This window comes from Embiotoca jacksoni, unplaced genomic scaffold (genome assembly GCF_022577435.1).
Source record: "Embiotoca jacksoni isolate LCO1_2020_lvr unplaced genomic scaffold, fEmbJac1.0.p SCAF_1, whole genome shotgun sequence".
NCBI lineage: Eukaryota > Metazoa > Chordata > Actinopteri > Embiotocidae > Embiotoca > Embiotoca jacksoni.
In genome coordinates this window covers 7,217,072-7,232,644 of record NW_027185229.1, presented here as the reverse complement: position 1 = coordinate 7,232,644, position 15,573 = coordinate 7,217,072, and the positions used below count along the sequence as shown (strand labels likewise).

Here is a 15,573-nt window from a genome sequence, read left to right as displayed (position 1 = left end):
AGGCTGTCTTTCTACGGCTCAACCAATAGCCTCTTCACTTGTTAGAGAAAGGCGGGGCTACTAATCCTAAGCAACGCTTGCTTGGTTCCCTGGGAGTGGTGGCGGTTGTTTCAACATGGCGGCAGCAGCGAAAAGAAGTGGAAATTCGGGAATATTTTGGATGAATGGCGGTAAACATACTCTTTTATTAAACTGCATTCGCCTTATTGTCCAATTTCCATCCGTTCATATCTCATAGAGGCACGTGAAACTCACACATGGCACTTCTGTGCTTCCATTTGAAAGTTGTTTCCCCTGAGGAAGTGTGACAGCTTGTCAGCTAAGTACCCGTGATTAAGTTAAAAAGTACTAACTACGTCTTACAAGTTACGGTAACGTTGCATATTTTATATTGGAACTTAGAGGTGACGTTATTCACGTCTGTTGTTTATATTAATCAAGCCTTTTAGCTTTCTTAGCACAACACATAACAACTCAAAACCAGTTTTAGTAGAAAGCTAGCTCTTTGATTTCCCCCACAACTGTTTGTTTTCTTCGGATTACACAGCCGGTGGAGGCACATGTCTCACCACCTCTAGTTTAATTTGACTAAACGTTAATTTAAGCGCTTGTCCTCTCTCGGTGATGCTCCCAGTGTCAGATGAGGAGCAGCCTGTGGTGTTTGTTCCTGGTGAGTCTCGGTCTCATTGTTTGGTCATTTTTTGATATAAAAAAAATAAATAATTATATGTATCTCATGTTCAATGTCTTCCCACAAACTGGCTCAGGAGTGGATGGAGAGGTGAAGACTCGGACCTCTTTCAACTCGGGACCAGGCAGCACCAGTGCATCCAACAAAAGAGGCACTAAGATGCGAGTTAGGCGTGCTTCTGACTGCAAAAATCAGGCCACGCAGAAGACAGGAGGCAAAAGGCCGGGACAAGTCCAAAGTGATCCGTCTGGGGCTTATAATACAGAGAAGGTGTCAGTCCACCACAGTGCCACCACCCTGTCCCCACCCTCTGGTACTTTTGTGCCTTTGTCACAGGTAAATCAGCTATTTTTCTCTTCCCTCTATGTATGAAATGTTTGAATATGTAGGCTAGAGCATAAAGGGTATTGAATCAGACGGCATTTTACTACTATTCTAATTCATAATTCTGCTTGTTAACTACTTTTCACACAGGGTATCTCTGAGACCAGCAGGGTAAAGAGTGAGGTCTGTTTGAAGGACCTCTGTCCTGAAGATAAGCGCCGAATTGCAAACCTCATCGAAGAGCTTGCAAGGTAGACAAAAGGACATGACAGTGAACTCTGAGATAGTGTTACTGTCAATGTGTTTGTATGATTAGAACAATTTAATTTTGCACTTTTGGAATACATACTAGAGACAATCCTCTAACGTGTTTATTTCCTGTTGTACAGAGTGAGCGAGGAGAAAGAAGAGTCAGTGCAGCGTCTGAAAAACGAACAGGAAAATTTTGAACGCAAGATCCAGCAGCTGGAGCAACAGAATCTGATCATAGCGGAGGAGCGGGAAAGTATCCTTTCAAAATAAAAAAAAACAACAACAAAAAAAACCATTGCTGCAGATCATGAGGTGATTTGTTGAATTTGTAAATTTTTTTCCAAAGGAAATGATAGGGCTGTTAATGTGCTTTTGCAAATAGCTGCAGCAGTGGTTTCATGTTGACCAGTGAAGTAATGCAGTTTGGCTGAAGCAGATGGGGTTAAAAGTTGTCTTTGAGTAATCGTCAGAGGACTTCAGCTTTGATGATGTTTAATGTGCTTCTAGATGCGTTGATGGCTTTTTATGACTCTAGCATCCTGACATGCAAAGGCCTTTGCAAAATCTTATAGTAAAGATCTCTTCATAATTCCAAGGCATGATGTTTCAGTATTGTATGCTAGAATTGCATGATAAGAGGGAAAAAAATGGTTTAACTAGAAGAAAGTTAACAAGGTGGTGCAAAAAGGTTTAACAATAACGGATTGTCAGAACTTCAGATAACTAGTTGCCAGCACACTGTGGGACATGATGGCCTATTCCTGTAATCATGTCATTGAACTATATGGTTCTATAGATGCATATGCTATTCTAATAGAAAGTCAGCAGGGGGCAGTGTTGTTTTAGGTAAGGCCATTTGGGCAAGACCCCTCAAGCTGATACAAAAGGCAGAGAACTAGAGCAGATGCATTTAAATTATTTGATGCCTGCTGCAGTTTTCTTTTTGCAACTGCTTGTAACTTATACGCTGTTGTGTACAGAATTCATTTCATGGTTGGAGCGGTGGCCCCAACCATCTAAATCATCTTACCATCCAAAGATGAATTTTGATATTTACTGTGAAGACTGCAGTGTTTGCTTTTACAATGTGTTTTTGTAACTCCCTGATTGATAAATGTTGAATATCTCTCAGCTATTTCTTTAAAAAAATAAGATCAGCTGGGTCAAAACTTGATTTTTCATTGTCTAAAATGAGTTATAACGCCACAATCCACCTACTGTCTTCATAAATATTCAGCTCAGGTCATATCAGAGCATGGCCAGGAGTCAATTTAGGTTAAAAAAACTGCGAAATATGAAGAGTAATTGACCCGGCTGGTAAATTGCATGATTGGCAACGGCGGCGGGGAAAATTAGGCAAGCACAACTCAATTAAAGGCACTTTGGCTTGGAGACTTGGCATTTACACCAAACTTCTAAACTCCATTAAAAAGGTATTTGAGAGAAAAAAGTGTTCGGATCCAAACACCTCAGGGGGGATAGCGTAGTCTTTTAAAGTGTGTGCAAGAGTCATGAAGGCTCCTCTCAGGCAGAAAGTTCCAGCACTTCTCCGAAAGGTTAAGGAGACACCAAAGGCAAACATGCTGAATGAGAGTCTTGTCAAGTTTAATTCCATTACGCGTCAGCTTATCTTATCTCACCAAGATTCAGGGTTGTCAGGGGTATAAAGAATGTAGGGCTATACTTTAGCCCCAAGCCACCTCGGATGAGAGGGAAAAGTACACTTGATATTTGGGATGTTCAGTTGACATTTGGAACCGACCTCCACACAAGACTGAATTTTTGTTTGAGATAGGAAGGAGGCCTTTTGTACTTCAAGGCATGTTGGCATGGGCAGAAGTCAAGGTGGCGTTACTAACACAGGATACTGTTCTACTTGCTGTATCCAGACCAAAGCACAGCAGGCGCTACAGCCAATGCCACATATTGAGGTGAAACCAGAGAGAGAGGGGCATAACAGCCCTATTACATGCTTTTGAAAAAATGCTAACATAGAGGAATGCCAGAGCTAAATCCATTTTCACCCTTCCAACTTTTGGATGTATGACATTTACAATTTGGAATCTGGCTCTATCAAGGCTGCTTTTTGTGATAAGCATACAAGCTGGCATTTATAATTACAAGATCATTGTTTTCTTGCACTCAACATTGTAGATGTTGTCATTATCTGATCTTGGTGTTGTGTGTTTTACCTTTTATTGTTTGAATGAGTGTATTGGTTTAAACCATGTGCTGTGTCAGGTGTGCTACACAACAAAAATGTAATCAGATTACTTTGATTAAAGGTGTGACCTACTCACTGCTAAATGTGATCAGACATTTGAACTGAGAACTTTTTTGTGAGCTTTCTGCAGCTCTGTATACATATACTATAAAATGTATAACACTGCGTTGCTGCTATTTGAGACTAAAGATTAGTCTTGGTGTAAGGTGTATATCGAGCAACCAGCTTAACTGAGTATAATGAAATTGGACTGAACCAGTTGTGCGATTAATATGAAATGCATAATGCATAATACATTAAAACTTTGGTAAAATGGTCAAAATTGGATCCAGCTGTTGTCGGCACATCATCATTTAGAATAGTGTGGATTTTTTTGTGGGCTTGTCCATCCTTGGTTGTTGTGCAATGGACATATTCCATGAACATAAGATAGTTTGTACAGATGTCATGTCTGATCATTCAGTATAATGCAACTTAGTCTGCGGCTCAAACATGTTGTTTTCAGTTGTCATCAGTATTTTGATCCTCTCAGAAATCTATAGCCATTTTCAACATAATTGTTATCTGATGTTGGGGGTTATTTATTGGTTTATTTATTGTGTGACTTGTGCTCATGTCACCCCTCCAGATTCAGTAGTATTGAAACAGTTATGTAAGCCGTCTTTTTCTATTAATTCCCTGCCATTCCCTTCTCACACACATTCATACACTCACACATCATCCTCCGCCTCCATTCCTCTCACATTCCTGCTCAGGCTCAATCTGTTTGGCACAGTGTGCAAAAGCAGGCTTTAAAATATTCCCCCCTCCTGTGCAAATTTGTTCCACCTTGAAGTGGATTTCATTATTTCATTTGAGCCTCAGCCTGACAGGGAAGTGAATCATTTTGACAGGCCCCGTCTGAAGCCTCTTCAACCCAAGCCCTTGATTCGGAGTATTTTTGGAGCAGGGGGGAGGAGTAAGTCATTGTTGGCTCTTTGCAGCTCCCATGTAAACTAGGGGCTTGCCGAGTGCTTGGCCCCCATTGGCTGATGTCCAAGGCTGTGGAGGAAGCATGTTTAGTGTAGCGACGGGCTGAGAGGTGGAATCTTATCAGCGTTGCTCCACTCGGTTCAGATTACCTAGCGCTTGCTGTCCAGGGACTGTGTCACCCTGTCAACACATTAGCACATGTTGCCTTCATTTATGCATTGGGATGCTTTGAAGCTGCAGACTGGTTATAGCACAGATAGACGTTGTGTGTTTTGGATTGTATGTGGTCCCCATCATAGCGGATTTGTGTTGGAGCTTTGTATATGTATATGTCTGTTGTTTTAGGCACGAGAAATTATGTAGTCGGTGTTTTATGTGATTTTTTTTTTTTTTTCAAATATGAGCAGAATGCATTTCAACAAACACTGCTTTCTATCTTGGATTGAGATGAGGTGTCGCCATATAAGCATATTCACTATCTCCCCTTTAGGACCTATTTTCATGCTGCATAAATACACCTCCCTGCACAGGTTTACATGATGTGATGTCCTTGTGATGTCCTTAAGTTTTCCATATAGAGCTGCTTTCATGGACATCAGTGCAGCGGCAGAGGAGCCTTAGTTAGACACAGGGTTCAATCACAGTGTTTCCTCACTCTCTCCCAGTGTTTATGGAAGCTGCTGCATTGCATTTGTCTGGTGTCTGGTCTTCAATTCAAAGTCGTCCCCGCTCTCTTCTCTTTCCCTCTGTTTCATTTCCACAGCCTGATTGAAGTCTTCTAACAACCAAAGTGTTTTCTTATGGAGTGTTCCGCCAACTATTCCTTCAATAAGACTCTACTTCGAACTTTGATTTTCTCTTAAAATGGGGGCTTTTTTTTCTCAAATGGATGCTGAGAAACTCATCAGCTGGAGGAGCAGGAACACCATCATAAAAAGATATGGTCTGGAGGAACACACTTTATGGTCAGATTTTGTGGGAGTGTGTGTACTACTTCCTTTATTGTCATGTTTGTGTGTGGGCTGTTTACAGTGCAGATGGGGAATTTGCACTCTCACGTCTTGCTGTTTTTGTGTGTGTACTAGAAAGTCACACTGAGCTTGATTTATTGAATGTGTGCGAGCGTGTCTGTGTGTAGTCTCTCCATTCTCATGCTCATTATCTTTGTATGTGCTGGTGTGGTGTGGTGCTGCCACTGTCATTAGTGGACTCCTGAGGCGCAGCAGTAGTCCCGCTCCAGATTAGTTTTCTTGTGACTGCCAGCTCTCTGTCTGGCAGATAGCCTGGCGCGGCACTACCCTGCTCAGCTCAACACAGCTTGGCTCGACCCAGATGGTGAAAGCTCTGCGCCACAACAACAACTTTGATTTTGCTGGACTCTTCTCCCTGTCTGTTTTCAGCTTTGCTGTTCTCTCTGCTTTTCTGGTCCAACGTGTAATTGATTGCAGAAACAAGGTTTTAATTCAGCTTGTCAATCTAAATCCAGAATCTGTCTTTTTTTCCATTTAAGAGAACATTTTATTTACCCACAAATGTACCATTTCAGTGGTGCTACACTGATTTCACCTCTAGAATTTACTTTAGTTCTGATAGTTTTACAAAGTAAAAATGGAAACTGTTTTCCATTTCACTGAATTGTTTAAGCCTGCATCTCTTTCAGACATTTCATTTCATGGGACCCACAGGGTAATTTTGCTCAGCTGAATCCAGGGAGAGGCTTGTGTTTCAGGCTAAGGGTTCTGTTGTTTCAGGTCAGCTGTTGTTTTACTTTGTTAGTTACTTAACCCTTGGTCCTCCAGGCCTGCAGCAACAGTACAGAGAGTGCCAGGAGCTGCTTGGCCTCTACCAACAATACCTTTCTCAGCAACAGGTGAAGCTCAACCAGTCCATCGCCCAGCTCAGCCAACCACCAACCCACAGCAAGGTAAAATACAGGACTGTTAGTGTGTGTTAGGTTGTTCATACAATTAGTGTTGGTGTGGCCGGTGCACATGCAGTGGAATATGTACAGTAATGGCGATGCTCCTGAGGGAGCCACATTGGGGGAACAGGCCTGTTTGCCATCCGTCACGCACCCGGGCACAAAAACATCCCGTGGAGACGCATGCAACAGCACATTGTCTCATGGCCAAGTGCCGTAATAATTCATAACAAATCATTATTGTCCACTTCAGTCACTACAATATAACTACAACATAGTGAAAACTCTCTCAAGGTGACTCTTCAGGAGCGAAGACGCCTCTCTGGCTTCAGCCTCTGTAAGAATAGATGACTTGGCTAACCTCATTGTCCCGCAGTGGCTCTGAATAATGTGTGTTTGCCTGCTCTCTGACCCTCAGCAAATTAGTCACAGCCTCTTCCCCAGTCAACTAAAAGATGGGCTTTTCTCCTTATGTTTATCTCATAATGTTCTTGACCTTGGCTTACCTGCCACTTATGCTCAGTTGAAAATTGTCCTCTTAATCCTGTGGCCACTGTCCAGTTCACAGTTTTGAAGGATGATTTGCATTTGTGCTGCGGTAAAGCCCAGTGCTGCTCTAACCCCGTATCTATGCAAGGTCCGTCATGAAGCGACGCGTTGGCACAGCAGCAGCTTGAGTCCTGCATCAGCGTCTGCACAGGATGTGTTCAGGCACGGCTATTTAAGTAACCTGTGCTTTGGCAGTACTTGGAGCGCAACACACAACCACTGTAGTTATGAGCACAAATGGAGGGAAATAGACCAAAAAGAGAGGCTTGGAGTTGCATAGTGCAAGTGAAATGTGAGCTCTTGTAGACAGGCTAAAAGGGAGCTTTTACCGTACGTAGCAACATGAGCAAATTAGGTTGGTGTGCGAGTCCTAATTGAGTATCGGTGAATTTCAGTTTGTAGCCCAGCTCTAAATTAAAGTTTTATGGAGCGGTCTAATGTTTTTGGCGGAAAAACTCCATCAGTTTTTCAGAGGCCTCCTAAATTGGCCAAATGCACTCATTGTCCTCTTTGTTCTCTGTCCAGGTGCTCAGCAGCGAGGAAGCGCCCAGCAGGACATCTACAAGCAGAGCTAATGGCTCCCTCTTTGATGGCTCATACCTCAGCCTCGCTGCTACTGGAGCACAACAACCTCATGTGTACAGGAGTGTTGATGGAAGAAAAAGAGCTGCACAAACATTAAGAAACCCTGCCTCTCTGTCTTGTGCTAGTGAGTTAAGCCCAAACGATGAGTCTATCAAACAACAGATGAGTCAGAAAAGGGAGTGCAGAGAACTACAATCAGGCCACAGATGTGCGCACTGCCCAGGAAGTGGTCATGACTCTGGCTATGGAATACAGCAACGCAGAAGGGACAATGGTTCTTGCCTCGTGAATGGTCACCAGGAAGCCTTTAACCAAGACGAGTGTGAAAGGTGCAGTAGTACTCCTTACAGTCATACTCTATCAACCCACATGATTACATCACTATTATGTGTCAAGACACAAAGAATAATATTAAATACGGAACACATATTTACACCTAGGTTTCATCGCAGGAATACCGTGAGCGCAGAGGCTAATGAAGCCCTGATCAGGCCTCTGCTGGGTCATGAGGACTGGGAGGAGAAGAGGCACCAGCTGCTGCTGCAGAAGATGCAGTTGGAGATGGAGAGAGAGAGGCTGCATGCACGGCTGGCTGAGCAGGAAGAGATGCTCAACAGACAGAATCAGCAGCTACGCCAGTCACGTCTCGATTACAGCAGGTAAAATACTGAGCTCAGAAAAATGAACCACATATGGTGACATTGTTAGGTCATGTTTGGACGCATACGTTGACAGAATTAAATACCCATCCATGGTAAGTCCCTTTTTGCTGTTTCCTTGTACTTCACTGTCTATTATTATAGACGAGTATAACCTGTCATTTCTCTTTTTTGATTTTTTTTGATTTTGCTAGGTTTCAACAAGCTACTGAAGCTGAGCTCAGCCGCTCAAACCCCATGAAAGGATGTCCAGAGCCAGAAGGTCCTTCCCACCAAAATTTACCCTCCAGGTAAACCAAGTAACACCAGTAGACAGAAAGACAGACTCTCAAAATGCAACTGATTTAGTCAGATACACGCAAACTCTCACACACACTTGAGGTTTTACATTTATTTCCCCCTACTGTCACCAAATATTTGTCCATGTGGGAATTATTGAGTTGTTGGGCTATTCCTCTACATTTAAACTTGAATATACTAAGCGCTTTGGGATAACTTATGTTGGGATTTGTCTCTATATAAATACAATTGAATTAAAAATGGAAATCAAAAACACACATGACAATCATCTTAGTATTTTGTGTCGATGGTCCACAGAGTGTGTGAAGATGCAGAGGCACATCCTGCAGGACAGAGTTTGCATGAAAAACACTCCCAGACCGTACATGCTCCTCTGGACAATGACAATGGTAAGCTTGTGTTTTCAAATAATCAAAGAGTCACGTCCTTAGTGATGTACAGATAGAGGAGCTCAAAATGGATCATACTCAAGCCCGTCAAAAGCTTCATTTTCATGTAACAGCGTTGTATTTTAGCACTTTCATATGCATGTAAAAGTACTTTTTGAAACTATTTTGTTTGCATTGCTCTCAGCCGTACAACTCGTGTTTATATCATTTTTTTTAATCCCTTAGAGCCGTCCAGGAGAGATATGGCCACATCTCCAGTAAAGTCCCCTGCGAACCCCAGTAAGCCCACTTCAGTGTCTGCAATTCAAAAGACCCCGGAGCCCAGGTAACACATCTTCACTGAAAAACAGTGAAACCTTTGGTAAACATGTACTAGTTATTTTAATCGTTGTTTTTTTTTGTAATTTCATTGAGGGTTAATAAGCTCTGTACGCTTTATTATGCTGGATAAACAGCAGGACGGAAACAAACATTTCGGTTCATGTAGTAACATTAGTTCTCAGAAAAACAGCCTGTATGGTTGAGTAGAGCCTGAGTGCTGGGCAAAAGAGTTGATTGCTCATTGAGCAGCAGTAATACTGTTTTTATTTATATAGCACTTTTGAAGCTGAAGCACATAATATGCTACAAGTAAAAAGTACCCCCCCCCCCCCAAACACGCACGCACGCACACACACACACACACACACACACACACTCACACTCACACTCTCACTCACTCACACGCATACACCAAGTTTAGGAACATAAGAACACATGTCAAACGGCACCCACAACAACAAATAGACGTGCAAGTGCAATATATAAGAACTCGTTGGTTAAATAGTTAAATGAAATAAGAAGCTCCTATTAAGCAGGTGAAATTGAAATGAAGGAAAACTACATGTCCAGACAAACAACGTATAAACAAAAGAGATCACGCATAGGGAATATATTAGTCTCAATTAAAGCAAATACAATGCCAATGAAAAAATTACAAATACACAAAAGTTGCAAAATATGTAGAAGTTCACATAAAAAAAACAGAAATGATAATACTAAGACAAGCACATATAAAATTTGCAAATTAAATTAAATCAACACCATGAATTAGTAATAGAAAGAGCAAATACAAAAGTTGTACAAGAATAAAGGAGGAAGACATTGTTACTTGTTGGCCATCTTGTAAAGGTGAGTGTTAATGAGACACTTAAAAGCTGCAGGGGAGTCTAATGGTCTCACACTGAGAGGAAGGTTGTTTCAAAGACGAGGGGCCATAACCGAAAACGCACTGTCACCCTTAATTTCAGTTTGGTCGGTGGGACGGCTTAAAGTTTTTGATCAGCTGGTGTTAGGGACCTGGCTGGTGTGCAAGTGGTTAAACGCTCTTTAATATACTCCGAAGCCAAAAACCAAAACTCCTGTTTTTCTGCTACTAAACTGTAAGAAGTTGGACGTCATTGGACAAACAGGACGGAGCAGGTTGTTCTCTTTGTGCTTGTGTGAATGAGAGGTATAACTGTGTATCATCTGCGTAACAATGAAGCGAAATGTTCTGTTGCTGAATGATATGTCCAAGGAGATATGCACGGGGAGAAAAAAAAAACTGGTTCCAGACTAGATCCTTGAGGCGATCCACAGGTCAATGACAAATAGCACCGCTAAACAAGATGTAGTAAAAACACGAGTCTGTGCTAGTTTAATATTCTGGACGCAGCTCTCCTCGAGAACGGGCTGCTTTACCACAAGAAAGTCGAGGTGAAGAAACTCATTGCGGGACACTGGGGAGATCATTTGCAGTATTTTATTTGTTGTCTGCGACCTCTATAATAGCCAGAGGGTGTTTGTCTTCTTGTTCTCAATAAATAGTAACAATATCTAACCACTAATATAGAATACAGGTTTATATTTTGAATCTTTTCTTGGGCTTGCATTTGCTGCTGTGTTAGTGGCTAAATGATGACTTTTCTTAGTCTAGCTAACTTTTCGAGCTGTGAGAAGCTAAATGAAGCTTTTTACTGGGCTAGCTCGGGCTGTGGCCAGCCTGTCAGGAGACACGCTGCGTTCCATTAGTCGGCCTAGCAGGTATCCTGCAGCAGGTGTAATTGAACAGACTTCTGGATGCACACGCTGCCCTCCCTTCTCTCTCTGCCACAGTAATGAGACAGAGAAAGCAAGAGTGAGGCAGAGATGTTAAAAGTGTGTTTGAGGGTAAGAGCTTTGGATAAAGTGAAAAATGGGAGGCGATGAAAGTTAGAGCAGGTCCAGATGGATAGAAATGGAAATGGTGAGAAAGATGTAAGAAGGGAGAAGGGTTTTTAGGGCAGGAATGAATCACTGAGTTTAAGTGTCAGACTTTCCTAAAAAGGAAAGGACTCTGCATGGAATGGTAATTAACCTGACTGTGTGTCATCTTACTATGTGTGCATGTGCACGTTCCTGCCGCTGTGTGAGGACTTCTTAGTTGCTGTGAAATTGTAAATGCAAAAAGAAATCAGATGCTGCAATTTGCAAGTGTTTGTGTAGACCTTTTTTTTTTTTTTTTTTTTTAATAAAAAATACATCAAATTTTTTCTATAATGTCAGATTTCCTCTACCCTTTTGTGAACGTGATGGTTGATAGGAGAAGAAGTAGCTGCAGGATAGCTTTTAGCTCCTTTTTTAATGATGGTACTTCAAAACAGTTCAAAGTTCGTTACTCCTGATGATTAACTCTTAAACAAAGCAGTGCGCGGTCTAAGTTGAACTGTGAGCTCTGGCAGATGCCCATTAATTCCAGCAGGGGACCCGGAGTATAAAATCTTATTAGCATCCATTTTCACCTGCAAAGTTTATTAAAATTGTTAGACTCTTAGCTACACAGAGAGTTTTTTTTTTACTGCCAGTAATGAGCGAGTCTGCCTCTCAGATGCCTTTTATGGGTTTTTTACAACATGTTTGTTCATGTGCATCTCTTCAGATAGTTATAATCCTTTGGTAATCCACTGATTTTGAGAAGACATGTGTCTTTTTCTTTGCTATTCAAAATTCAGTGCGTAAAAAAGAAAAGATGAACTATAGCAATGAACGAGGAAGGCAATACTCTTATGTTGTTGCTCATTTTCAGTCAGTTTGGCAGACTAACCAAGGACCTTGACAGGGCGTCTTGACTTTAGCGAGCAATGATGTGAGGTGTGGTGTCCTCAGTGCCTCGTGTTATTTCTATACGTATGTTACTATAGCATGCATAATGAGAATTATTGAGAGGATGGATGGCATCACTAATAATCACTACTAAATGCTTTCATTATTTAAACAAATATTTTGAAGTGAGGAGTAACACTGTAACATGCATTAGTCAGGTAAGTTTGAGAAAATGAAAAAGCTTCCATTAGTAAAGAGAGTCTCTCCTGCTGTAAGAATTGGCATGTTATTTGAATCCCTCCCTTTCACTTGGCAACAACATGCCTCTCGTGGCCATCTGATCTTAACCAATTCAATCTTGATGTGCAAATTGCAAAACCAAGCTGGGGTTAACATTAAGTGACCTTCTTAATCCTTTCATGGATCCTGTGCTAGTTAGTAATGAGACTGTTCCAGCGCACCCCGCCCATCTCATCTCCATCCTTCCTGCCATTGCCCGCCTGTTATTGATTGGTTGGGAAATTGACATGCGGGATATACGCAGTGGCCATTATAGGTTTTTTATCTTACTGTTTGGACTGCAAATGAAAAGGGGCGCCGGGGCGAGACGGCTATCTTTAATGAAAGAGAGCAGCCAAATAAGCAGTGAAAGTTATGAGTGGGGAGAAGGTGGTGGGCAGTGTATGCAGAGGAGTTTGTGGAAATCTTATCTGCATTTACAGAGCTAGAAAAGACACACGGTAATGGTGCATTGGGGGAATGAAGCCCAACTGTTTTTATTATACCCGAAGCTCTCGGTTCTGTGTTCAAAATATTTAAAAAGTATTTGAAAGCGGAGCAGTGCATATCTGCAGTTTACTTCCTATAACACATTTTTAATTAGTATACATCAAGGTGAAAGATTGTCCACTTTCCGTTACATTCCCTGAGGGTTCTCGGTGTTGTAGTGACTGGCACAGAAGATCGAAGTACTTAAACTCTGGCAATGCAGCGAGTCCAGATGCTCTCAAAATGACCCGACATTTCAGGCCAAAAGCCTCGTTCTTCAACAATGACAGAAACTTGTGTTGCTGCTACTGCTGTCCATGCATTTTCTCTGTATGCATGGAGCAGTGAAATAGATTTGCCAGTGCTCCCTTGGGGGATATTAATATCTAGCAGCAATTCACAACTTTACTTCACGCAAACTGGAGCCAAGAAATGAAGTTCTTTGTCACACTGTATACCCCTCTCAAAATCTATTTGCATTCTTGTCTCTAGCCCTCATGCAATCTCTGTGCCACCACCCTTCCCTCACCCCACCCACACCCATTCCCGCCATCTCTGCCCAAACTGTACCCCTACCCCCCATGCTACCCCTTGTTATAGATTGTGACCGCCGGTAAGTGATGCATTATTCATTACCAGCATGTCGTTTGTTGATGGATGGCTGTTTGAGAGCCCTGTCCGTTAAATAAATCAACAAATAAAAATGCAAATTCTCACATTTCCAGTGAAGCAACCCAGCCAAAGTCCCTCCCCCACATCCCCTCTATGCCCTCCTCGCTATCCACAAAGCAGCCCTCATTTCCACTCTCTCCTACAGGCAGACACAACCACACACACACACACACACACACACACACACACACACAGACACGCACACACACACAGACACACACGCAGACACGCGCACACACACGCAGACGCACACGCACAGACACACACACAGACACACACACACACACACACACACACACGCAGACACGCACGCAGACACACACACACACGCATGCAGACACGCACACAGACACGCACGCAGACACGCACACAGACACACACACACACACACAGACACGCACGCACACACACACACACGCAGACACACACAGACACGCAGACACGCGCACACACACACACACACACACAGACACGCACACACACACAGACACGCGCACACACACACAGACACGCGCACACACACGCAGACACGCACACACACACACACACACACACACACACACACACACACACACACAGACACACACACACACACACAGACACACACAGACACACACAGAAACGCACACACAGGCTTTTTCTCACTCATGCTCTCAGTTTCTTTCTTTCTCTCCTTTTCTCCTTTGCTATTGACAGGCAGGAGACCACATGAGGAAGACATATTTACTTACTTGAGCTTCAGTCTCTCTCAGTTATTCTCCCTCAGCTGACTTAACCCTCATTCACTTTCTCTCCCTCACGCTTAAACATGTGCATACATTAGTTCATGTTGCTAAAACAAAATATAGCCTTTTACAGCTTTCAGCTACTGATACGTGCTGCCTCGAGTTAGTTGGAAAACATGACATATCAAGGCCCTTAGCTGCGTGTGGAGGAACACAAATGCGCCCTGATTGGAAGTTCCACCTGTGTGTCTGTCTGCTGACCACCCGCATGCATATCAACAAGTACATACCAAAGATCAGCCTTACCTGGGAGAGCTGTGTGCAGAGCTGCGCGATGCAAATCGATGCAGCTTTAAACGAGCAGAGAATTATGTTAGCAACATCAGTCGAGCGTGCTTTAAAGAATTCATGTTTTGTATCTGGAATGGCCGTCGTTCGACTGTGTATACACTGAATAATTTATCAAGCCCGCCAGACTGAGGGATTGAATCTCTATTAGCTTAATCTCCCCCGTTTTGGTTTATTTATTTCGCTGCACATTCCCTCATTTCTATTCCAGGGGAGAAAGCAATGGGTTCTCTCCCCCTTTTTCTCTTGAACCTGCAAGAAACTGTTTTTCTGCTGGGACGCCCCAGTGGTTTTGACTTGTTAACGCTGCTTGTTAGGGTTCAGTGGGCACTTCAGCAAGAGAGATTTTGTTAACACTTGGAAGAGAGTTTTCCTTTCATATTGTCTGTGTTAACAAGTGAAAGGTGAATGACAAATATTTTCGTACAACTGTTAAGCTCCAAGTAGACTTCAGCTGTGTGCGTGTCTGGTGTTGGTCCCTCGGCTTGCTTCCTCTCTACTTAACTTTGAGGGCATGTAGTGTAACTGGTGGCCTTTGTGTGCGTACCTCTGCTTCAATGAAACAGCACGAGGATGCTCATTTACAGCGCTGCCTCTCCACCAGACTCCTCTGGGTTCTGTATTATAAACGTAGTCTGTGTCAGTGCAACCTCTGAAACTAAACTGAATCAAAACAACAAAAAACAAGTTTTATTTTTTTCAGGATGGACTTCTCTATGGTTGAGATATTGGATATCTTTAGTCCTGCAACTGAGCAATGCAAGGCAGCCACTCGAAGACCCAAAACGTCGCAACACAGGCCGGCCCTTGCTGTCCCCAAATCAGTGGGTCGAACCCTGCTTACCCCTGCTGAGCCATATTCTCAGAGTACACAGCAGGACCTGGAAGAAAGCCAAATTCTGGAAGATATTTTTTTCATTTGCTGACAAAGAGGAAAACCAGGAGCAATAAGAGAAAATCCAGTCACTTGATATTCACTAGTTTGGTCTTTTTAAATGTCTTTCATTTCATTCTCTATTGACGTCAACAATATCAAAATGAAAGTAATGTTTTAGATTGTACTATTGTTATTTTACCGTAATAAATTCTTAT

At 42.5% G+C, this 15,573-nt stretch overlaps 1 protein-coding gene across 2 annotated transcripts; it reads left to right on the top strand.

Annotated features, from left to right (window-relative positions):
• Nucleotides 1–106: 106 nt before the first annotated feature.
• kiaa1328 (KIAA1328 ortholog) lies at nucleotides 107–15,552 on the top strand. Of its 2 annotated transcripts, none has more exons than XM_069151486.1 (12): nucleotides 107–170; nucleotides 635–670; nucleotides 768–1,027; nucleotides 1,166–1,266; nucleotides 1,405–1,520; nucleotides 6,263–6,387; nucleotides 7,459–7,847; nucleotides 7,959–8,177; nucleotides 8,372–8,467; nucleotides 8,775–8,866; nucleotides 9,092–9,191; nucleotides 15,185–15,552. In XM_069151486.1, exons 1-12 carry the CDS (start codon nucleotides 116–118, stop codon nucleotides 15,405–15,407), a joined length of 1,812 nt encoding a protein of 603 aa, XP_069007587.1. In that variant the 5' UTR covers nucleotides 107–115; the 3' UTR covers nucleotides 15,408–15,552. The 2 variants fall into 2 exon arrangements, with proteins under 2 accessions (XP_069007587.1, XP_069007577.1); XM_069151476.1 differs by having other exon boundaries at nucleotides 116–170; nucleotides 7,971–8,177.
• Nucleotides 15,553–15,573: the final 21 nt, after the last annotated feature.